At 35.4% G+C, this 24,735-nt stretch overlaps 1 protein-coding gene across 2 annotated transcripts; it reads right to left on the bottom strand.

Moving 5' to 3' along the window:
* Positions 1-2,190: 2,190 nt before the first annotated feature.
* Positions 2,191-6,671, bottom strand: LOC111986808 (probable lipid-A-disaccharide synthase, mitochondrial). 2 transcript variants are annotated; one of them, XM_024018489.2, is made up of 9 exons: positions 6,499-6,671; positions 5,847-6,141; positions 5,275-5,374; positions 5,026-5,131; positions 4,707-4,930; positions 4,349-4,427; positions 3,642-3,880; positions 2,853-3,079; positions 2,191-2,634 (listed from the first exon to the last, which is right to left on the bottom strand). In XM_024018489.2, exons 2-9 carry the CDS (start codon positions 6,107-6,109, stop codon positions 2,460-2,462), a joined length of 1,413 nt encoding a protein of 470 aa, XP_023874257.2. In that variant the 5' UTR covers positions 6,110-6,141; positions 6,499-6,671; the 3' UTR covers positions 2,191-2,459. The 2 variants fall into 2 exon arrangements, with proteins under 2 accessions (XP_023874257.2, XP_023874258.2); XM_024018490.2 differs by having other exon boundaries at positions 5,847-6,095.
* Positions 6,672-24,735: the final 18,064 nt, after the last annotated feature.

Raw genomic sequence — 24,735 nt, 5'->3', positions numbered from 1 at the left:
AGGAATTAGTGCACACCATGTGAAGCAAGGGTTGTAGAGCACAATAAGCTAGCGTGGCACATGTTTACGGTGGATAAGTATGACACAATACAAGTTATGCCAATTTTATCGATTTATATTAATTAGAGTTATTCCACTTCTAGTCAGTTTTTATTGAGTGGCATAATGGATTTAAGTAACGAATTCCAGTTAGATGAAATTATGGTTATGGATTAGTTTTATTTTTTACTTTTAGAAAGTTTCAACTTATAACGTTCGCTCTTTATCATTAAAACAAGACACCAATAAAAAACTTTACCAGTTGAACTAATTGGAACCCACAAGTTATGGATTAGTTAAATGAAGAGATTTACACGATATTGCATCAAATTAAATTGGGTTTTGAATCTTATCTTACTATTTAGGCTGCATTTGGTTCTATGTAAAATGTTTTCCGAGTGTAAAATATTTTACGGAAAGGAAAATATTTTCAATTGTTTGTTTATGCTTTGGAAAATTTGCTGGAAAAGTATTTTTAGTGTTTCGTATTGCATGTAAAAACCTATTTTCAAAAAACCAACAACCACAATCACCAGCATAAACCCAGCCACCATCGGCCACTACAAACCCAGCCACCATCATCCACCACATAACCAATTAATCTGAAAAATCATAATCAAAATCAAAACACATTAATCTCAAAATCAAATATCAAAACCATCTACCAAAACCCATAATCCACCATCATTGAAATTAACAAACCACCATAGCCAACGATCCACCACCCCCAATTGACCACCATCAACGCTTAAACTCACCCCCAACCCACCACCACTGAAACCCATGAATCACCCCAACCACCAATCCTCCAAAACCCAAGCAAAAATGTTATTTTACAATTAAAAAAAAAAAATTTAAGGCAGCGACGGCGTGGGTGGAAGAAGGATGGGTCTGATGAGTGAGAGAGAGGACGAAGGTGAAGTAGATGAGAAACTACCTTCACTAGTAGAGGGGCTTGTAGGCACGACGCTGAGGCCGTGGGTCGGGGATGGGATGTGGTGAAATCGGGGTGGGTTTTGCTAGGTTCATTGGTGATGGGTTTGAGCACGACAGAGGAGGTGAGGCGACGCAATCAGATCAGCGATGGGTTTGAGCGGCATGATCAGACTAGTGGGGCCATGGGTCGGGGACTAGACCTGGGCTTCACCGGCAATAGCTCTCTCCATCCTTCGGCTTGGGCTTAGTGTGAGTGATGAGAGTGAGTGAGGAGAGAAATTTTATAAGGAGAGTGGAAATGGTTTGAAGGTAAAATGAAAGTGTAAAATAATTTATGGGTGTGGGTTGGTATTTTACGGTCAACGGAAATGATTTTCCGTTTGACCAAATTTTTCATGCGTAACCAAACACACGGCAGGGTGTAAATTGTTTTCCCGAATTTATTTTCAATGGAAACAAACGTAGCCTTAGTGAAAAACCCAGTGAGTGAATGTAGCAAAATAGTACAAAGCCCTGCTAACATTTTATAAGCCTCACCAATGAATTCAATTCCACACTCCCTTTTGCTTTTAAATCCATAGACAACAATACATGAGTGCCTAAAATTGTCTATAAACCAAATTCTAAGGCTATTATTTGATGAAACCCTAGAACAAGGAGAGAGGGAGAGTAGGCTAGGATTTTCCTCTATGAGCGGTTGTCTATGAGATTGAGGGAGGCCACTGAAAACACCTTACCACTTAGAATAATATGTTTAAATGACCTTTTACACTAAACGCTTTAGTTAGCCTTTTCCTAATGGGCTGCCCATATGAGCACCCATTCGGCCGAATCATATGTCCAATGGCAAGATAAAGTAAGTTTTGTCTTTTTTTTTTTTTTTTTTTTACTAATTTATTTTTTTTATTTTATTATTAAATTTATTTTTGCTACTCTTTATAAGTCTCATTGCACTTTTTAATATCATTTATAAATCTTATTGTACAATTTAAGTTAATTTTTACTTTTATCTACTGTATTTTTAGCAAAAAATTTTCAATTTTAACAAAATAAGCGAATTTCAAATAGATTTTTTTCTAGCAAAAATTTTTTAGTTTTAGCAAAATAAGCAAATCTCAAATAGTCGCTAGATGTTTTCTTTTGAGAGGTGCTACTTATCAATTGAGCTACAAGACACTTTGCCAAGGTTTTTATTTTTTATTTTAAAAATAAGCATCAAGGTAAATTTTTCATCCACGTATTTCTTTCATTTTGGACCAATACTTCCAAGTGATATTCTCTTACAAACTTACGGCTCCTAAATTTGCAAATACAGTATTGAGATAGATACATAACAAAAAAACAACGAGGTATATTTGTCCACAATAAAAAGAATGATCATGAAATTCCCTACCTTCTATCTTTGGAGCCAACAAGATATATTAACTATATGATGCAAAACATTTGGACAGCATTTTTCAATAAATATATATATTGATCAGTCATCAATGCTTAACGTAGTATAATATGGTGGATGCTGCTATTATGCTTGGTGTGAAATCGGTAAAATCCGGCTGTAAAAAGCTCTTTATATTTCTTTCTGTAGGGTAAAGAAGCCGCATGACCTTTTCAGCGGCAACAATCTGTTCTTCTCGTAGGCTTTCATTGTGTATCAACTCCCTGCATTGGATCATGATGCTCAAGTTATTCATACCAAGCTGAAATTATAAGATTGGAAACTAAGGAAAAATAACTGGAGCAAGCCCATTGTCTACTGAGAAAAGCCTGGTCCCTGTAATTCAGATTTCAAAAGCTTTGCACTTCTCTATATAGCTAATATTTCAACCAAACGACAGCAAAAATAAAACTTTAAGTTTCTATCACTATAAAAACCGTACATGAGCAATGAGGCGAGCTTTGAAGGTGTGCATGCTTGGAAGAGAGCTTCAGGAATAATTGCAGAATCCAAGAGAATATTGGGGAGAGAGATGTAAGATATCTTTGCTTTATAACGAATAAACCATTCAGTTAGAAGATGGGCTCGATAAGCAACAACACAAGGCAAGCGTGCAAGCTGCATCTCCAAAGCAACTGTACCAGAAGTACATAAAGCAGCCCTACTCGCCTGCAAGGTGTTCAATTCAAATTAATAAGCTTAACAAGTTCTGGCTAATAAGTTTGATAAAGAATTGACATATTATCAAAATCAATTCTATGTCATCCACGTCATATAGGAAGTAACTTTGTTTCTAGTTGTATCTCAAGTATCCAGACCCACACCCAGCTAGATGCCAGAGTTGGTATCATCAAGTCTAAGAAATGATGAAGCTATATCTGAGACACCAAACACCAGCTCTGAAGAAAAGTAAGTAATGATTCACATTCCGTTCTTACATCAAGAAACAGAAATGGGATAACCAATATGCATCAATAGGATTCAATAGATAGAACTTTCTAGGAGAGAGTTCAGCTAGTTCTTGATGAACATATATCAGCTTTTTTTGCTTTTATTCTAACCAATTATATAATTGATCCATCTTAATTATCCCTGGATGGAATCACAAGATAGTAATAAATGCATCATATTTCAGGTGAGGTAATCCTCCATATTCTGCTTAGCTATACATTTTTGACACACTGAATATTATCAACAACTATTACATTGAGAGGAGAAAAGGAGGACTTACACTAAATGCATCATATTTCAGGTGAGGTAATCCTCCTGGAATTAATATAGCAGGAACAGGCCACTTATGAACAATTCCAGTGATGTACTTCTCTAAATGCTGATTTGGAGCAACGTGGATCACTGACATCAACTCAGGAAAGAAATCTTTTAATAATTCCATCGTGTTTGAAAAGATAGAAAGCATTTCTGTGACCTCTTGTAATCTGCTTCCAGGAAGCAAGCTAATGACTGTGGCTTCTGTAAAAATAAGTTACACTTAAGTTTTAATAAGGTGGTGGTGTGGATTTCAATGTAAAAAAAAAGAATGCACACATGCAAGTGCACATACACACAAACACACATATATGACATCACAATGATTCAAGAAAAAGGATCCACTTTTAAAGATTTAAAAACATGGTGTCTATTAGGAGATCATGTGAGCTTTACAATTTGCAGTAATTTACTAAAAATGTCTATCACAGATATCACCTGATAAGAAAGTTAGGTTGCACTATCGAGAAGGTTTAGGAAAAGGAATCTTAGCTTGCTAAATACACGAGTTCCTACCTATTAATCTCTACCACTGCCCTTACTAGAAATATCAGAGACTGGTACTGCCTAGTAATAAAGTAGTAAATTTCTCTGAGATAGAGAATACAATACAAACTATTCAATAAAATTCTAGAACAACTGAGCCAGTAGAACTTTACTAAATTAATTTACCTGCAGGTATGTCATTTTTACTTCTGAAATCTTCAAAATCTCTTTCTACCTTCCATTCATGTGGTGAGGTATCCTTTCCCTAAACAAAAAATCACTACAAGGGTTAAAACCAAACCAACTATAAATGAAATCAATTTGAATAGCATTGACATAAATGAAATTAAAAATTCTATGGTACTTTTGTCAACAATGAAATTAAAAAGTGTTGTGGAAATACGTGTTGTGATATTTAAACACTAAAAACTGTTGTTTAAACAATAGTACCAAACACCCCCTAAAAATATATCTAACTAATCCAATATGTGAAAGCCATCCAGACCCAGTACAGTCCACCTACAATCAAAAGAAAAATTCATACCAAATTCAACTCCAAAATATCCTCCAGAATGGGGTGGCCCACAAAGGTTGCAGCCAAGCCATTTGATTTGCAAACTTCTTCCTCATTTGGAAGTATGCACAATACTTGATCCACAAATTCAGCTAGGCCTTTGAGTCTTGCTTCACCCCCTTTCCATGCCCAGAATGATGGTGCTACATAATGGAAGTGAACAGGACCATCCAATCCTTGCTGACTGTAATTAGCTGCAAAAAGGATCCCCCAATTTTCCTACACCGTACTTATGATATAAGCAACATGCTAATAATGATTAAAACTCCAGGAAGCTGGTGCACATTACCCCGCAACTTCTTTAGGAGACGAAATGAGAACCCCTTTGAGTCCACTGTTACAACAACATGAGGTTGAAACAGAAAAGCAGCCTCCATCGTTTCCTTCAGCCTCAACTGACATTTTACAAGTTACAGTATTAATATAAAGGGCAGGATGCACAAAGGCTTTCCCTCACAATACAAGATACATATTCAAGTAAAAAGAGCAAATTTGCATGGGTTTACATTAAGAAGCTATTATATTCCTCATTACTCACTCTGAATTTATTAAGATGTGGCAACAACTCCCATATTCCCATCACTGCAATATCCTCCATAGGAAAAAGGGATATTAATCCTTGCCTTGACATCATGGACCTGAACAGATACAGCAGTGTAATCTCTTAATGGGAATTCATATAGAATACAGTAAGAAAAGAGATGACAGGTTCATACAGTTTCTACTTTATAAAAATTATAAATTTATAACAATTTGCAACTATATAGTCTGTATTGCCTACAAACTGAAAGAATACTTTTTCAAACTTCATTGAAGGATAAACACTAAATCATGATATACAACAAAATGCATAGATATCATCTCCATTTTTTTTTTCATGGAAAATCTTTTTAACAATTACAAAATATGTTGCTAACCCCAGGGCTCAAACCCTTCCCCCCCTCCTAGACCCCAAAGCACTTTTTGCATGGGGAAGTGTCAATTTAGCTACAAGGCCCTTGGCATTAAGATATGAAACATAGAGAGCTATATATATATATATATATATGAAAGAAGTATCTTCTGAAGAACTATGTATCAAATAAAAAATGAGGGAAAGTAATAGCTTACCCTCCCACACCAGAAAAACGGATAGGAAGTGGACAGAGCTTCTTTAAAGATACCATGAGACGGGAACCAATGGAATCCCCAGAAACCTCTCCTGAAACTATGAAGACTCTCAACTCGCCATCTTTTGCAGCCACATCCAATACAGATCTGCCTGAGATTGATATATATCTCCTCATCAGACTTGAGAACCCCACATTATTCCCACTGTTCGGTTTCCACATCGTTCTGAATAACATTTCCAAGCACTCCCTGACCCTCAGCATTATGCGCACAAAACAAGAGTCATTCTAAAATCCTTCATACCACCAAGAAAAACGGAAAAAAGTATTTATCACCCAATAATAATAATTTCAAGGATTATATTTTCTTCTTCCTTATAGATCTAATTTCAAGAAAATATAGCTGCATGACTCAAACACAGAACGTCCAAATGAAATTTTAGGAACCAAAAGAAAGAGAAAAAGAAATTAACTTGAGCCACCATTCAAAAGTTGAGTCTTTTACATACAAGTATCAGTAAACCAAAGCAAAATGAAGATGAAATCCTTTCATTTTGTTTTGGGCATAAACATTATGATTAAAAAAAAAAAAATCCAAGAATTCAAGTTCGGATATTTAAGTTTACAAAATAAATAGAAAGGAAAGAACTTACAGTTGAAGACAAGACAAGTTCTGTGAGTTGAGGCAGGCAAGCAGCAAACGGGTTTCCTCAATTTCGTACAGTTTTGGCACAGCAAGAATTCCGTTCTCCAGTCCAGTGCCTACATGAGGCAGAGTTTCTAGCTAAACGTTGTCGTTTCTGAAACTATGAATGGTATTGTTTCCTTTAAGAATCTGTCTAATTATTTATGCACCCTAGGTAATGTGGTGAGAAAATTTAATTAGATTTTAAATTAGATTTTAACTGTTATTTAATTTTGTACTGTGTGCCTTAATTGAGTTAATGGGGTGTAAAAGACGAAGGGTCTAAATAAATAAGTTATAAAAAAACTCAATAAAAAAAAAGAAAGAAGGAAAGAGTAAACTCATATGTATATCTAATAGAAATTAAAATAAAAAAATAAAAGATAGATAATATTTGAATCTATATATGTGTACGCACCCGATACCGAAACCCGTCAGACTGGGCCTCAAGTTGGGCTCACAACTTACTTGTATAGTGGGTTTGGATTTCCAACACTGGGTCGTTCTTCTCGCTGAGACCTAAGGCCCTTACTTTTCTTTCCTCGTGGGTCTGAGTCACCTTCTATTTTTGCTCACTCTGTTCTTATACTCTCCATACTGCGCACCATTTTTTTTCCAACCCCCTTCTTCTCCAAACTTCCTGCATTTATAGGCCATAGTTTAGTGGAGAGGTCATAATTACTTGCCAACGAGTGCGACCGGCGGTCCACTATTATTGATCGTAAGTGGGTGGTCAGGTAGGAATGAGAAATTTTGAGGGTGGCATTGGAACTTGGTTCCTGCCTCCACGATAGTCCTCGGGAGCGGCGGCTCTCCGGGGCGAGGCCGGGTAGGTACAGTGCAGGTCTTCCCGTGAGTCAAATATCTACTCCATGGAAAGGTGTAGCCGAGAAACGATGAAGAAGCAAGGCTTTTTTGAGGGTGGCATTGGAACTTGGTTCCTGCCTCCACGATAGTCCTCGGGAGCGGCGGCTCTCCGGGGCGAGGCCGGGTAGGTACAGTGCAGGTCTTCCCGTGAGTCAAATATCTACTCCATGGAAAGGTGTAGCCGAGAAACGATGAAGAAGCAAGGCTTGGGTTTGCCGTACGCGTGGCCCGGGGGTGGGCTGCCGGGTATAAAGGGATTGGCCTCATGGGCCATATACCCAGGCCAGGGCCCAAGGCCCAATGTAGGATATGACGCGGGGGCCGTACAATATGTATATAATTATAATTTTTTTAATTGTATTGTGCATATGTACGGGATATACACTTGTTTATATAATAATAAAAGACAATAATTGGTTACAAGCTTGGCCGGCTACAACTCTCACTAAAAAAATTAGGCGAAAAACACATTTTAGTTCCTACATTTTCACACGATTCTCACTTTGGTCCCTAACTTTTTTTTTCACCGATTTTAGTCCATATCCTGGAAAACGCGTCTCGTTTTAGTCCCTGATGTTACATCAGAGACGAAAATTGCACAGCTGGCAAACGGAAAAATTTAAAAATATTAAAATAATACCTACTATGTCTACGTGGCTTTCCACGTCAGCCCCTAAATTAAAAAAATTTAACTAAATAAAAAAATTAAAAACAGAAATAAAAATCAAACCCAGCAAGAACATGATGAACAAAACACAAACCTAGCAACTTTAAAACCCAAAAAATTAAATTCAAACCCATACACCACTGCCACACCCAACCCGACTCATAAAAAAAAAAACTCATTGCCAAACACAAAACATTGCCCACCACTCATCGAATCTGAGCGAAGACGAAGAAGACGACGTCAGGTTCTTCAAGCTTAACGATGGGGGCCCACTGCCTCCGGTTGGGAACCTCCTCCAAACGACGCCAAGTGGGTTTGTTGTCACTGACGCTCTCAAGCCCGACCACCCTATCATCTACGTCAACACCGTCTTCAAATTGGTCACCAGCTATCGCGCCGAGGAGGTCCTCGGCCGTAATTGGTTAGTCAATTTTTTCTTCAATTTCAATTGCAATTAGGGCGAAATGTGAGATTGCTTTGGATATTTGAGCTGAGCTGATTTTTGGTAATTGTTAGGGTTTGGAATGTCAATTTTGGTAATTGCTTTTTCTTTTGGAAAGCAGCGTCGGCTAAGAGAGGAGATGGTTTTGTTGTCAGGTGAGGTTGATTTCGTTTGGGTTTGATAGTTTTGAATCTGAGGTTGGAGGTGGTTTGGTTTCAACTCTATGGTTTGGATTTGAGGTTTGTGTTTGGTTTCTCAGAAAGTATAAGAAAATTTGGGTTTTGAGTTTTGAGTTTGGGGCCGAAAATCTGGATTTGATTTTTGTGTTTGATGTTTTGGTGGTGTGGGGGTTTGAAATATGGGTTTGAATTTAATTTTTTGAGTTTTAAAGTTGCTGGGTTTGTGTTTTGTTGATCTTGTTCTTGCTGGGTTTGATTTTTATTTCTGTTTTTAATTTTTTTATTTAGTTAAATTTTTTTAATTTAGAGGCTGACGTGGAAAGCCACGTGGATACAATGGGTATTATTTTAATATTTTAAAATTTTTCTGTTTGTCAGCTGTGCAATTTTCGTCTCTGATGTAACGTCAGGGACTAAAATGAGACGTGTTTTCCAGGATAGGAACTAAAATCGGTAAAAAAAAAAAGTTAGAGACCAAAGTGAGAATCGAGTGAAAATGTAGGGACTAAAATGTGCTTTTCGCCAAAAAATTAACATAACTACATATTTTGAAAATTTAACTATTAGATTGCATGTTTTTTTTTTTTTTTTTTTTTTTATGTTCTTAATATGCATGTATAAAAAGAAAAATAGAAATAACAGCAGAGACTAAATTGACATGACACTAAAAAGTTAAGGATTAAATTGACACAATTAAAATTTTAGAGATCAAATTGAAATATAGTATAAAGGATAGGGAACAAATACGTGGTTTACCCTTACATTAACTACTAAGTTGAAGGCTCCCTAAAATGTTATCTTCCCAACAAAATTTTAATACAAAACTACACTACAAACTCCATTAAAAAAAAAAAAAAAAACAATGATAATATTTGTTAAAAGTAAGCTAAATATAACTATATAAATTAAACTTCAAACTTTTACTATATGTACTTTATTTTTAAATAAAAAACCTATTATATACTATATATATATTTTTTAAAATGGAGGCCAGGGTGCCATGGCCCCCATCTCTACACAATTTCGTGCTAGCTCTTAAACTCTGAAAGCACTCTTGATGCTCTAATGATTACAATGGTATGTCATGGACTTTGATCGGACCACTTGGTCAAAAGTTATCATACAAACAATTTTCAATGATCATGGCTCACCTACACAATGTACCAGATCATGTCCTATTTTAAACACTTAATTTTGATTGGTTCCAACAAGAATTAATTTAAAATTAATTAAGTGTGAATTTTGATTGGATTTCATTTTATTATTTTATTTAAGAAATAATAAATAAATAAATAAGTTTTCCTTTATAGCATCTTATCTGCTCTTTTAAAAAAAATTTGGATAGAGGAAAAGATACATTTTATGAAAATTTTCAAAAAAACAGAAAAATGTTAAAAAAAAAGGTTATTGTTTCCAGTAGCAACTTGAATCCCATTTTTGGCCTGGAAAACGTTGAAATTTGGTTTTATTTATTTCTGAAAAAGTAGTATGGTTCCAATTTTATTGGGTGTCCCTGAAACACCAATCCCAAATCAATTGAAATTTTGAACAGAAAGTTAGAGCCAAAATACGAAACAAGTGTAGAAGATAACACAAATTCAACATCATCTTCAACTTGATTTCAAAATTTCAAATGGAGATCAACACCAAATTTGTTCAAGCTTATCTGGTAGGCTTATCCCCTCCCTTAGCTTCAAAAGAAAGCTTTTGAAAAATAAGTTGAATAGTGAAACAGATAAAAAATTTCAAAAAATAGAAAAATGCTCAAAATCATTATTATTTTCAATAGCAACTTAAATCTCATTTTTGTCCTATAAAACATTGAGATTTGGTTTTCTCTATTTCTATAAAAGTTGTAGAGAATTAAATTTACTTTCAAAAGAATCTAATCCCGAATCAATTGGAACTTTGAGCAGAAAGTTAGAGTTAAAATACGAAACAGGTGCAGAAGATAACACAAGTTCAGCATAATCTTTCAAAATTCAAATGGGGATCAGCAACAAATTCGTTTTAGCTTATCTAAACAAGTTTATCTCCTCCCTTAGCTTCAGAAGAAAGCTAAACTTTTGCTTTAAAGCTAAGCCATCCCTTCCCCTATAAATAGAGAAGACCTCTTCTATTTTCTACACCCCTATTCCCTCTGAGAGCTAGTGAGAAAGCAAAAAAGAAAAGTTGTTGTGCAACCATTGTTCTTACTTTGATTGTAATTTAGTACTTCCTTGCTTCTCCCTATCCCTTTAAGTGATCACTTCCCCTTTTAATTTATGCTCTATGCTGGTAATTAATTAATTATGTTCTTTAAGTTTCTGCACATGCTTGAATAAATGCTTACAAGTCATTATTTGTTTCTTTCATGATATGCTTGGATGAACATGCCTATATATCTCATTGATATTCCTTTTACATGTTTAGATAAACACTTTTAGGCTAATGCACAACTTTCTCTTGAATGCTTAGATGAACTTGTCTATGTAGTTGTTTTACATTTTTTAAATGCTTAAACGAACATGTCTAAGTATTTTGATTTTCTCTAGATGAACATGTCTAAGGGATTTTTCTTTACTTTTTTTTTTTCATAATTTCTTGGATGATCAAATATGCTTAAATGTTTTGCTTTTCTCTTTGCAATTGTGTGGATGACAAATAGCATTATAGTTCTCTGTTTTCCTTCACATGCTTGGATAAACACTTCTAAGTTATTATTTGTTTTTCATAACATGCTTAGATGAACATGTCTAGGTAGTTGTTTATCGCTTTTTTGAATGCTTAAACGAATAGGTCTAATTAACATTATGGTTTTCACTTAAATACTTAGATGAGCATGTCTGGGTGATTTTCTTTGTTCTTCTCATGATTGCTTGGATGATTGGTAGGCCTAAAAATAAATTTTCTTTTGCAATTATGTTGATGACAAATAACATGACAATTTTGTTTTCCTTCACATGCTTAGATGAACATGCCTAGGCTAGGAATTCCTTGTTTATATTAATTTCTTGGATAAACATGCCATTACTTTCATGCTTTCTTTACATTTACATTGTTATCTAACAAATTTCACTTTTTGTTTCTCTTTATGTTAAATTCCCCAAAATATATTTGTTTACAATTCTTGCAAATTAACATGTTTATATGATACATTATTTGTATTTGTTTGACATGACATGATATTGGCCATCTTAACCTAGGAGACTGGTTTTACAAGGCAAGATGGGTGCTTAATCATTTCCCATCTCGTAAATTAGCCTCCGAACCAAGATCAAGGATTCTAGACTAGGCTCTAGTATATGCAATTTTGCATTTTTTAAAAATGTAACTAGGAAACAAAGCAATGTAATTTACTTTCTTAGATTGTATCTAGGACCAAAAAAGCATTGTAAATTTTTGTTACAAAATTGATGTAAATTGTCATTTATAATAATACAACAAAAGCTTTTTTATAGAGAAAGTTTTCTTATTTTTCCATTTAAATTAAATAAGTGGCGACTCCATATAAAACCCTCGATTTAGGAGGCAGTACATTTTACAGTGAATTCAACATTTTAAGCATCACGATCCCACCCGTTTGCGTGGGTTAGGCCCAATTTGAGAAAAAATTGGCGGGCTGAGGTGGCGGTCGTGGTAGCTCACAAATATCAGTTTATAAGATTTTATAATAAAATTTTTGTACTTCTTAACATCTCTCACTCACTAAACAAACAAATATATTATAATATATATATATATTATAATAATAAAGAATTTATTTTATTGTATTTTAAAATGGTGCCAATTATATAAGTTGTGATGTCAATATAAAATACTAGACTCATCACACGAGCATTCGCTTGCAATAATGCTCTTTTTTATTTTTTATTTTATTTTGTTTAGTGTTATAATGTTTACAAGTGATATATAAATAACCATGTGTATTTTTTTTTTAAAGAAAGAGGTAAGATAATGGAGAATAATGTTTAAAAATGAGATAGAGAACCGTAAAAAATTGAAATCTAATGAGACATTTGAATTTATTGATTAGGATAAGAATTGTGATAGTAAAAAAATTTGAGATTTAAACAAAAGAAATATATACGTTAGTGTTGATGGGTGAAGATTTGTGATAACCGTATAGAATTTGGACAACAGAAATTTTGGAATGTTTTAAAGAATTTTTTTTAAAAAAAAAAAAATTGAAACTTCGGAATAAGAATGAGTAATTTTTATGTGAGGTAATGAGCTTTTTTTTTTTTTTTTTTTTGAAAGAAGAAGTAATTTTGTATTTTTTTTTTTTTTATAAAGATAACTGAAGTATTTGAATACAAATAGATAACAAATACATGTAGGAATAAGACATTTGAATGCAAATGAGGGGTGAGAATAACGGGTTTTTTTATCCCAAACGTGAGATAGTATCTATACTACTATTTAAGGGGCTATACCTGTTTGGACCAGATTTTTTTTTCCCAAAATACCCTTATTTCTCTAGGTTTAAGTAGAGACAAAACTAAAGGATAATTTGGTAAAACTACATCTTTTAACGCCTACTAAAACATTGCCAAAATAGGACCATTTTTTTTTTTTTTTGTGATAAATAGGACCACTCTCTTGGTTAAACGTTTTCAATTTTTTTAATAGAATTTGTTTTCCTTACTCCATGATCTAACGTTTGTTTGTTGTTTTTATTTATTATTTATTTATTTATAAATATCTTCTTATTCATTTTGAATTTAAGAAAAAAAAACTCCTATTAAAAAACTATTACTATAACTTCCCATCCATCTCTTTAAATTTAGCAAATTATTATCATATACCTCTCTTCTCTTTATCTTTGGTTACCACCTTTTTTTTTTTTTGGTAAATATTACCACTCTCTTGGTTAAACGTTTTCAATTTTTTTTAATAGAATTTGTTTTCCTTACTCCATGATTCACATTTTTTTTTTCATTTTTTTCAATTATCTCCTTATTTATTTTTAATTTAAAGGAAAAAAAAAAAACACTCCTATTAAAAAAGAGAAATGCTATGTCTACAACATTTTACTAACACATCTCTCATTAAAAACTATATTACTATAACTTCCCATCCATCTCCTTAAATTTAGCAAATTATTAACATATACCTCTCCTTCTCTTTATCTTCGGTTACCTTTTTTTTTTTTTTTTTTTTTTTTTTTTTTTTTTTTTTTTTTTTAGGAAATTATGTAGGTTAGTTGGTTACTTTAAAGAAAAGAAGCAAACTCTCCTAACAAATCAAGCAGGTTTTATTTAAAAAAAAATCAAGCACGTTTTTTCATTAAAAAAAAAAAAATCAACAAACGTGAGATCATGGAGTAAAAGGAGAGGATGGCTATCCGCATTACCAAAAAAAGTGTGGGAAAGAAAAGTGAAGGAGTTTTAATTAGATTTGATGGTTGGCAGAAAAATAAAGCATGTTTTGTTATTAAAAAAAAAAAAAAAATCAAGCATTTGTTTTTGTTTTGTTAATCTCAAACAAAAAGTATCAAATTTAAAATAAAGTGATAAACTTCAAACTAAACAGCTTTTAACAGTTTCCATCATGCACGTCTTTTACTAACTCACGTTCAAATAATTTACATAACTAACAAGTACCAACACTTCTCCTTGCTATAAAAACAACGCAACTTCTCTTCCCTCAAACTATTTCCAATAACACAAAGTAGATGCTGATGGTGAATCCTTATCAACATCTCCTTTGTTTACGTTTATTTACTTTTATCTTTATTTTTACTTAAAATTTTTGCTTTTTCAACAGGAATCAACGAATTGTATTAGGATTTTCATACCGGTAGACAGAGCCTTGGCGTCTTCATCCACTCCATTGATAGACTGTGCCTTGGCATCTTCATCCACTCCATCAATGACTTAGTAGTTGACGACATTATAGAGAAGAAGCACTGACGTGTTCATGCAAACCTTTCTTTCACACTTCAAAGTGGAGAAGAATCCTTCCATCAAAAAGTAATAGTTTTTCTTCATAAATTTCAAGCCTAATATAGGCATTCTTAATAAATACTAGCCTTTGAGCACGCACTCACGCTCATGCTCAGAGACTCTTTTTTTTTTGGGGTAAGGGTTAATTTAGAGCATTTATTATATTTTGGGATTACTACATTTTTCAATCACAAAAAAAAACCTAGGGGTGTGATGAGTATTATGTGTGGTGAAATAATTTTTCATCACCCCTAGGTTTTTTTTTTTTTTTTTTTTTTTTGGTAATTAATTGAAAAATGTAGTAATCCCAAAGTATAATAAATACTTTAAATTAACCCTTATCTAAAAAATAAAAGATTCTCTGAGCACGCGCGTGAGTGCGTGCTTAGAGGCTAATTACTCTTTTAAAATTTTTGGAAGAAGTAATTTTGTATATTTTTTAATAAAGACAATTGAAGTATTTGAATTCAAATAGATAACAAATACAGATTGAAAAAAGACATTTGAATACAAATGGGTGGTGAGAATAACGGTTTTTTTTTTTTTACATGAGATAGTATTACTGTTTTAACATTTTTTGCTTTTTTGTAGGAAAAAAAATTAAACTAAAGGGGATTTTATTTCAGAATTTATATGGGGGTATTTTGATAGCCAAAAACTGAAAACAAAATAAGAGAATTCTCTTATTAATAGTATAGATAAAAATTCATTGTATTTTTTTTTCTTTAAAAAATGAACTGGTGAATACCACTGCACACCCTTTGTGCGATGGTCACTCCACAAATATAAGTGTTTGTAGGGTATGGGGGGGTAAAGGCTGTGGTTCAAGTCTTTAGAAGAGTGCTTCACACACATATACATATAGATTAAGTTAGAGTAAAATTTATATTTTGTATTAAAAAAAAAAAAAGAGAACTGGTGAACACAAAATGCTAAGAAAGTTGCCCATGAAGGATTAAGATCAGGTGCAATACCTAGGGTATTGCACCTGATGCAATTGGTATGGATGGTTCAGATTTAAAGTTGCAAAATGCAACTTTAAATCTCAACCATTAAATATAAAAAATGAGAAAAAGTAAAAAAAGTAAAGATAAAAAAGTAAAAAAAAAAAAAAAAAAATGTGAGGGACTTGGGTGAATTGCACGGTGCAATTGCATTGCACTGGATCCCAATCCGCCCATGAATGTGGGCGGTGGAGGTTGAACTGAATTTATTGTGGAGTCCACGTCTCGTGAATTTATGATGATCAATTGATTCAATTCTCACAACTAACCATGGACCTGTCAAGTTGTTTTCAAAAATTTCTTTTTCGTGGAAAAAAAAAAAAAAAAATCTTAGTCCGTCTGTGAATTGACCTCGTCCGTCATTAATGATGGACGAGGTCTAGCTCTCTATTATCCATCTCGTCCGTCATTACTGAAGGACGAGATATGCAGCCCGCTCGTCCTACACTGGACGAGCTTAAACGGGCATTGGTGGTAACGGAGGGACGAGGGTATTAAGCACAGCTGAGCATTGAGGTGGACGACCATACGGACGAGTGTTTGGACTTGGATGTTTTCTGGCACCATCAATTGCACCTGATGCAATTGGTATGGGTGGTTCAGATTTAAAGTTGCAAAATGCAACTTTAAATCTCAACCATTAAATATAAAAAATGAGAAAAAGTAAAAAAAGTAAAGATAAAAAAGTAAAAAAAAAAAATGTGAGTGACTTGGGTGAATTGCACGGTGCAATTGCATTGCACTGGATCCCGATCCGCCCATGAATGTGGGCGGTGGAAGTTGAACTGAATTTATTGTGGAGTCCACGTCTCGTGAATTTATGATGATCAATTGATTCAATTCTCACAACTAACCATGGACCTGTCAAGTTGTTTTCAAAAATTTCTTTTTCGTGGAAAAAAAAAAAAAAAAAAACTCTTGGAGGACCTCTCTTCTCTTGACGTGGGTTTGCAAGCACCTCTCACACCATTTTTTTTAAATTAAAAATTTAGTTAGTCACCATCGAAATATCAAATGAAGATCTTTCAAAAATTCTCACAGCAAGTTAGATTGATTTGGATCCCATAAAAAAGGAAAAAATACCCCATGTTCCAGATGTATATTTCTTCACACCTACAATTGTGAGACCCACCAGCTATAGGACCCACATAGCTGTAAGTGGGAAGAAATATACACCAAAAACAGAGTATACTTTCTCCACAAAATGATTTAATTTTGAGCTTAGTGTGAATAAAAAACTCATAACATAAGCAAGGGTCAAGAAGAGCTGAAGATCAAATGACACTAGACCCAACCGTTTGGTTGGGCAAAAAGGATGTAATGGAAATTTATTAAATAAAGGAGAATTTAAGAAAAACACTAATAATAGCCAAAGGCTTTGTAGCTAAATTAGCATCTCTCTATGTACAAAGTACTTGGGAGTTTAGGGGAGGAAAAGAGTTCGAACTACGGGTTTAGCAACATGTTGTAATTATTTTTCAAAAAAAAAAAAAGCACTAATAAAAAAACTACATTAATGTTTAAAAAAAAAGAAAAAAAGAAAAAGACTTCGCCCCAGTTATAATTTAATAAAAGAAAGTAGCCCAATTAGATCATACCCAGAATAACCCAGCCCTAGTAATTTTGCTTCTTATAATTCGTTATGCTTGAATCTTTGATATTTTTTGCATGTTTTTGGACCTCGCTTCCTATGGATAAATCGGCTAGGCATGGATTTATTGTTGGATTGTTGTTTTAATTTCAATGGGTATGATTATTCATCAAAACTTTCAATGGGTATGATTGATTTGTTGTTGCAATTGATCTGGGAATGGATCTGTTGTTAACTTTGGTTGATATGTTGTTTTAAATTTAATGCCAATCGCTAATTATTGTTAGTTGGGTGTTTGTAAAACTAAAAATACGGGTATGGAAATTGAAAATCCAAAACAAAAAGAAAATACTCCAAACTCGTTTTCAAAAGGGGAAAATAGTTGTTTGGTTTTGAAAACAAATTTTGAGAATGGAAACCGAAAAAGAGTTTTGAAAACATAGAACTGTTTCCAACTGTCAAACTGGCTCTAAGATGACCTATATTTTATCTCCAACTTTATACATAATTTTAAAGTTTCATTTTTTCTACTGAAAAAAATATTTTTATAAAACTTATTATTTGACTAATAAATAAACTAATAAAAATAAACTATCACAAACAGAGACAAGGCCAAGGATTCTTGGAACATATTAGAGGTGGCAGCTATGTTCATAAATGGGCACCAGATGAAAGTCACTCATCATTGGTAAACTTCCAATGAATAAAGCCAGTTGGACCAGATCTTTCCCTGCCTCTTAAATGTGACAACTAGTCTCTCTCCTCCCTCCCTCTCTCTCTCTCTCTCTCTCTCTCTCTCTCTCTCCCAAAAAAAGAAGAAGAAAAAAGTTGGTTTTTATTAGTTCGTCCTTTTTCCTTATTTACTGAGAAATGTTCATCAACATTTTTACAAAAATTTTAAGTGATAATTTGTCACTGACGGTTATTGGTGAGGCAAAAAAGTAATTTTAGTGATGAGTTTAAATTAGAATTAGTACAATTTACACCTATGATTTGTTGTAAAAGTATTATAAAAATTTGTAGACGCAATATCCCTTATTTATTTTGACACCATAGAGCACATGGGCAAGAGTTGGGTTAAGTGCTTCTTTGCAATAAGGTTAAGCCAATGGCTTAGCCTGCCAGAGTGTTTCACACTGAAATAGAGAAGCAAATAGTGAAGGAAGTACAAAAATTGTTAGTGGTCGGTTTCATCAAACTGACCCAACACTCGCGGTAGTTATCCAACATCGTACCTGTGAAGAAGAAAAATGGGCAGATACGATGTTGTGTCGATTTCAGGCATCTTAATTGGGTTTGCCCCAAAGACGAATTCCCATTGCCCAACATGGACCTGTTGATAGATTCTACCGTATGAAATGCCATGTTTTCCTTTATGGACGGGTTCAGTAGCTACAATCAGATTCGGATGGCACTAAAAGATGCAGAAAAGACTGCTTTCAGAATCCAGCCCTACATATAGTAATGCCTTTCGGGCTAAAAACGTAGGCGCAACTTATCAACTCACAATGATTGCCATATTTCATGACATGATGTACCAGAATTGGGAAGACTATGTGGATGACATAGTGGTGAAATTAAGAAGGCGAGAAGATCATGCCAAGGTATTAAGAAAGGTATTTGAAATGTATTCAAAATGTGCAGACTTTTCAAGTTTAGAATGAATCCATTAAAATGCACATTTGGAGTGTTTGCTGAAAAATTTCTGGGGATCTAGTCCACAGCAGAGGGATAGACATAAATCAAGCCAAGGCAGTGGCAATAGCGACTATGAAGCCATCAGCCACAATCAAGGAGTTGAAGAGTTTTCTAGTCAAAGTCACCTACATTAGGAGGTTTATCCCAACTTAGCATCAATCACCTCGGCTTTTATGAAGTTACTGAAGAAAGGACAAGGCTTTGAGTGGGGGGGGGGGGGGGGAGAGAATCACAACAGGCAGCTTTTTGGAAGCTACAGCAAATCATCATGAATCTCCCCATAGTACAAGCCCTAGTTCGTAGGAAATCCTTGCTGGTTTACTTAGCTTCAAGCCCATCTATCATTGGAGCTTTGATAGCCCAAAAGGACGGAGGTGGCATTAAACAACCAGTCTACTACATAAGCCGTGCCCTGAGGGATGCAGAGACCTAGTATCCTAGAACAGAAAGGGCATGCTTGGAAATCGTCTATGCATTGTAAAGGCTACGCCGTTATTTCCTGGCCTATGAGGTACATTTGATGACGAAGTCCCACGCGATTAAAGCCCTTCTTTGACAACCCATTTTGTCCAGCAGAATATCACAATGGCTATTGTAGCTATCACAGTATGAATTGAAGGTGGGAGCACCCAAGGCGATGAAAAGCCAGGCCACAACGGACCTATTGGCTCAATTTCTGGAAGAAGAGGAATTCTCGCTAGATGATGAGGTACCAGGAGAACTGGCTATAGCAGAAGTGGTCGAAGAACAGTGGGTCATGAAGTTTGATGGTTCCTCTGCAACAAACTTAGGAGGCACAATGGTTAAGAGACCGTGGTACTATTATTTAAGTTAGAATTTGTGTGTTCAAATAATACATCAGAATATAAGGCCTACCTGATGGGGTTGGCAACAACTCTCGAGATGGGGATCAAGCACCTAAAGATGATAAGTGACTCTAATCTAGTGGTTTGCCAAGCTAAGGGGAGTTTTTTTTTTTAAATGAACCACGTCTAGCCTTGTACAGATCACTGGCCCAGAGAATGGAGGAAAAGTTTTCCACATTTGAAATAAAGCACAATTAAAGGAGTGAAAATTGATATGTAGATGTATTGGCCACATTGGGCTCATAGATAGCCTTTGAAGAATAGTGCCAGAGTTGAGATCAACAAGCAAAGAGAGTCCATTATTGAAGTTCTCTAGGAAAAGTTTTAGGAGAAGCAAGGATACAAAGAGGATTGGAGGGTTCCCATCAAGAAAGCCTTGTTAAAAGAGGAAGACATGGTAGAATTGAAGACATTAACGAACTATGTCCTAATGAAAGGGGAGCTGTATCGTAGAATGCCAGGAGGAATTCTGTTAAGATGCATTGGGTATGAAGAGGCCCAAAGAAAACTGAAGGAAGTGCACAGCAAAACTTGTGGGTTTTGTGGTGAGATCAGTTTATACCGTAGGTTGTAGAGGGTGGGTTTCTATTGGCCAAGCACGGGCAAGGATGCAGACTTGACCCAAACCCAATGTGAAGCTTGCCACCTGGTTGTAGATAGGGAAGAGAGCTATGCCGTGTTTACTATTGAGGATTCGAGAAGCCTGTTCATACAATACTTAACAGAAGGTGTCTTGCCATAGAAGCATAACGAAAGGTATAAACTGAGGAAGCTGGTAACCCGCTACTTCCTAAATGAGGGAATTCTTTTTAAGAAGGGATACGATAGGGACCCATTATGATGTTTGGGTCCAGAAGAAGCTAACAAGATGTTAATGGAAGTGAACGCAGGAGAAAGCGGAGAGCATCAAGGAAAGAAGAATCTATATCGGTGCATACTGTAGCAGGGCTACTATTGGCCCACTATGAAAAGGGATACAATAGAATTTGTGAAAAAGTGACAATGGTACTCCATTTGTCAACAAAGAATTAAGGAAGATGTTGGAGTTCTTTCAGGTGAAGTATCACCGGTCATCACCTTATTACTTGTAAAGGAGTGGGCAAACAGAAGCAACAAACAATACCCTCATCAAGATCATCAGCAAGATGAGCCAGGAGTACAGTGGAGGTTGGGCAACACATCTGCTAGACACACTTTGGGCTTACCAAAGCTTGCCAAAATCTACCACAGGATTCTTTCCCTTCTCCTTAGTGTATGGGACAAAAGTGGTAAGCCTAGCAGAAGTAATGATACCATCTTTGAGGGTTATGCAGGCATGGAGGAAAAAGAAGGAGAAGTAAGTCTTTACGGCAGAAAGGTGCGAGGACCTGAAGGCTTGGCCGAAAAGAGGAAGGAAGCCCAAGAGCGTAGCTGTAGATATAGGCAAAAAATGATTGAAGCTCATGGCAGGACAATTAAAGAAAGAATGTTTACAGAAGGACAACTTGTGTTGAGGATAGCAGACCATGTCAGGAAAGGTATGGCAGGACCATCTAAATTCTCACCAAAATGGGAAGGACCCTTCGTGGTAAGGGAAGTACATGCAAGTGAGTATTATAGTTTAGCCTAGATGGATGGAAAAGATTTAATGGACCCTATTAATGGCAAATGGCTGAAACGTTATTATGCATAGGAAATGTTACGTAATTATTTCTTCTTTCCTTTTTTTTTTTCCTCCAAGTGACCACCCTTGCAAGGGATAATGTCACAAGAAAGCATTGTAGCACGTTTTATTTGTAGTTCATGATTAAAAGCAAAGATAGAAAGTAATGAAGATTATGAAGTATTAGCAAAACATATTGTATCATAAAGCATAATAGTAGCTATAACAGATGTAGCATAATAGATTACAAACCTAAAATATATAAGTTGTATCAGGCTTATCAAAATAAGTGCTAGAGAAATAAAGTGTACTGTGTAAGGAAATAAGGGAGAGTGTTAGAGATTTTACTGGGTCATTGGGTCATTGTATATGTACTCTTTGTAATTACTTTGTGACTTTAATAGTGACTGCCAAAGTGTAATAGTTGCTGTGATAGGATTCGGTTGTAGTTGGCTACATTGATAGGTGATAGAGTTAGTTAGGTTGGTTAGAACAGCTGGTGACAGCTGTGGCAGATAGTTACAAAGGGCAGAATTGAGGGGTATAAGAGTAACACCACAATGTGAACAGGGGAGGAATGAAAAGAGTTATGTCAGTACACTTCTTTCCGTGTTCCCATTCTTCCCTTCTATTCTATCACTATCCTTATGAGGCATAGCTAATCTCGAAACTAGCTACCATCTTTCTTTTTTCAATTTGGTTCTTTGCAATTGGTATCAGAGTAGAGGTTTTGTGACCTAATTGCTAAGACACGATCTAATGCTGCCATGGCAGCCACTAACGAAGCCATTGCCTCTCTTCGAGTTACTTCAGACCATCACAGCAAAAACATTCAAGAAATCCAAAAGATTCAAGAGATCCATACCAGAAAAATGAATGAGATGAATCAACATCTTATGGAAATTCTTTAGAAGTTGGGTCCTGATGAAACCAGATCACGTGAAACTTCATCTCCAATGCATAATTCTTCTACAGTGTCCCTTGCCAAACCTGTCAAGCTTGATTTCCCACGCTTTTCAGGTGATGGTCCTGCTAGCTAGGTGTACAAGGCTAACCAATATTTTGGGTATTACCAAACTCCAGCAGCGGAGAAACTTATGGTGGCCTCATTTCACATGGATCAAGAAGCTCTGGTTTGGTTTCAAGATGCAGAGGAGGCTGGCGTGTTCTGTAATTGGGAGGGTATGGTACAAGCCTTACATGTTAGATTTGGATCAACACCCTATGATGATCCTATGAAGGCCTTCACTAAGTTGAGGCAATCTTCAACAGTAGCAGTTTACAAGGTAGATTTTGAGGCTTTGTTAAATAGAATCAAGGGCTTATCTTCAATGCATAAGATGAGTTGTTTCCTAAGTGGCTTAAAAGATGAGATATGCCTACCAGTGAGGATTCTAAATCCACAATCATTGAATGCAGCATTTGGATTGGCTAAAATTCAAGAGGAATACTTGATAAGTTGCAGAAGGAGTTCTAAGATTTAGCAAGAAACAGGTAAGCCATCTATCTTAGGTCTTCCTAAAGCCAATACTTTTGTAGAAGCTAAGTCCAGAATTCCAATTAAAAGAATTTCCCTTGCCCAAATGGAAGAGAGGAAAAAAAAGAGTCTATGCTATAACTGTGATGACTAATGGGGCCCTAGTCACAAGTGCAAGTTGGAAGTATGGAGGGGTCATTGAATTGGTGACTGATTCATATTCTGGGGTTAAGATCACTAAGTTGGAGGGAGGAATCAATGAAGGGCAGAATACTAGTACTAATTCTGAGGAGGTTGAGATAATTCTATATGCTTTAATTGGTACTCCCACACTTGGTACTATGAGGATTAGGGGTAAAATCAATGGAGTCAGTTTGGTAGTTTTGTTGGACACAAGTAGCACCCACAATTTTATTGATGCAACATTGGTTCCTAGTTTGCATTTGTTGGTTGACCAATCTCAAACATTGGAAGTCAAGGTAGCTAATGGTGCAGTGGTTAGGACTCAAGGGTTTTGTGCTCAAGTACCAGTATGCATTCAAGGGGAGGAATTTTCTATTCTATTTCATGTTCTGCCATTTGGAGGGTGTGATGTTATGTTGGAAACTCAGTGGCTCACCACACTTGGTGATATTCAATGGAATTTCCAGTTCTTAACTATGGAGTTTTGTCATTAGGGGCACAAGGTTATGCTGAACGGATTGAAGCAATCTGGTTCACATCTCCTTGATGGGGATCAATTTTTGAAACTCCAATCAAAAAAGGCCTTTTGGTTCACATCTTAACTTCTTCCTTAGCTGAGAAGCAGGCTGCTTTACCTGCAGAAGTGGCAGATTTACTTCAAGAGTTTGCTCAGGTTTTTGACACTCCAGTAGGGCTACCTCCTTTTAGGGGGCATGAATATCACATTACTCTTAGGGAAGGAGCTTAACTAGTCTGCCATAGGCCATACAGGTACCCTTTTTACCAAAAGAATGAGATATAAAAGATAGTTAAAGAATTATTGGTTGTTGGATCTATAAGGAATAGTTGTAGTCCATTTGCCTCCCCTGTTTTGTTGGTAAGGAAGGCAGATGGGTCTTGGCATATGTGCATTGATTATAGGGCACTTAACTTGAATATTGTCAAGGATAAATTTCCTATACCTGTTATTGATGAATTACTTGATGAATTCAATGGTGCATGCATATTTTCTAAACTTGACTTAAGGTCTGGATATCACCAAATTAGGATGAGTGAGGAGGACATTCCTAAAAAAGCTTTTAGAACTCATGAGGGGCATTATGAATTTCTGGTTATGCCATTTGGCCTCACTAATGCACCATCAACATTTCAGTCCCTAATGAATCAAGTATTTAAGCCTTTTCTTAGAAGGTTTGTTCTAGTATTTTTTGGATGATATTTTGGTTTATAGCAAATCCTTGGTTGATCATGTCTCTCACCTTAAGGTTGTATTAGAGGTGTTAGCTAAGGACTAATTATTTGCTAAGAAGTCCAAGTGTGTTTTTGCTTGTGGTGAAGTTGAGTATTTGGGGTATTTAATTTCTGGTGAAGGGGTAAGAACAGACCTTAAGAAAACTACGGCAACGCAACAGTGGCCTACCCCAAAGGATGTTAAGGCTTTGAGGGGTTTCTTAGGTCTCTCAGGGTATTATAGGAAATTTGTAAGAGGGTATGGGCAGATTGCAGCCCTATTAGCTGCTCTTCTAAGGAAGGATTCCTTTACTTGGACTGAGGAAGCTGATTTGGCTCTCCAAAATCTTAAATCTACAATGTCCACTCCACTTGTTTTAGCTCTTCCAGATTTTGATAAGATGTTTGTGGTGGAGTGTGATGCTTCAGGTG

The sequence above is a fragment of the Quercus suber genome, unplaced genomic scaffold (genome assembly GCF_002906115.3).
Source record: "Quercus suber isolate HL8 unplaced genomic scaffold, Cork oak 2.0 scaffold_671, whole genome shotgun sequence".
Lineage (NCBI taxonomy): Eukaryota > Viridiplantae > Streptophyta > Magnoliopsida > Fagales > Fagaceae > Quercus > Quercus suber.
Note: the sequence above shows the minus strand (reverse complement) of the source record. Positions and strands in the feature narration are given on the sequence as shown.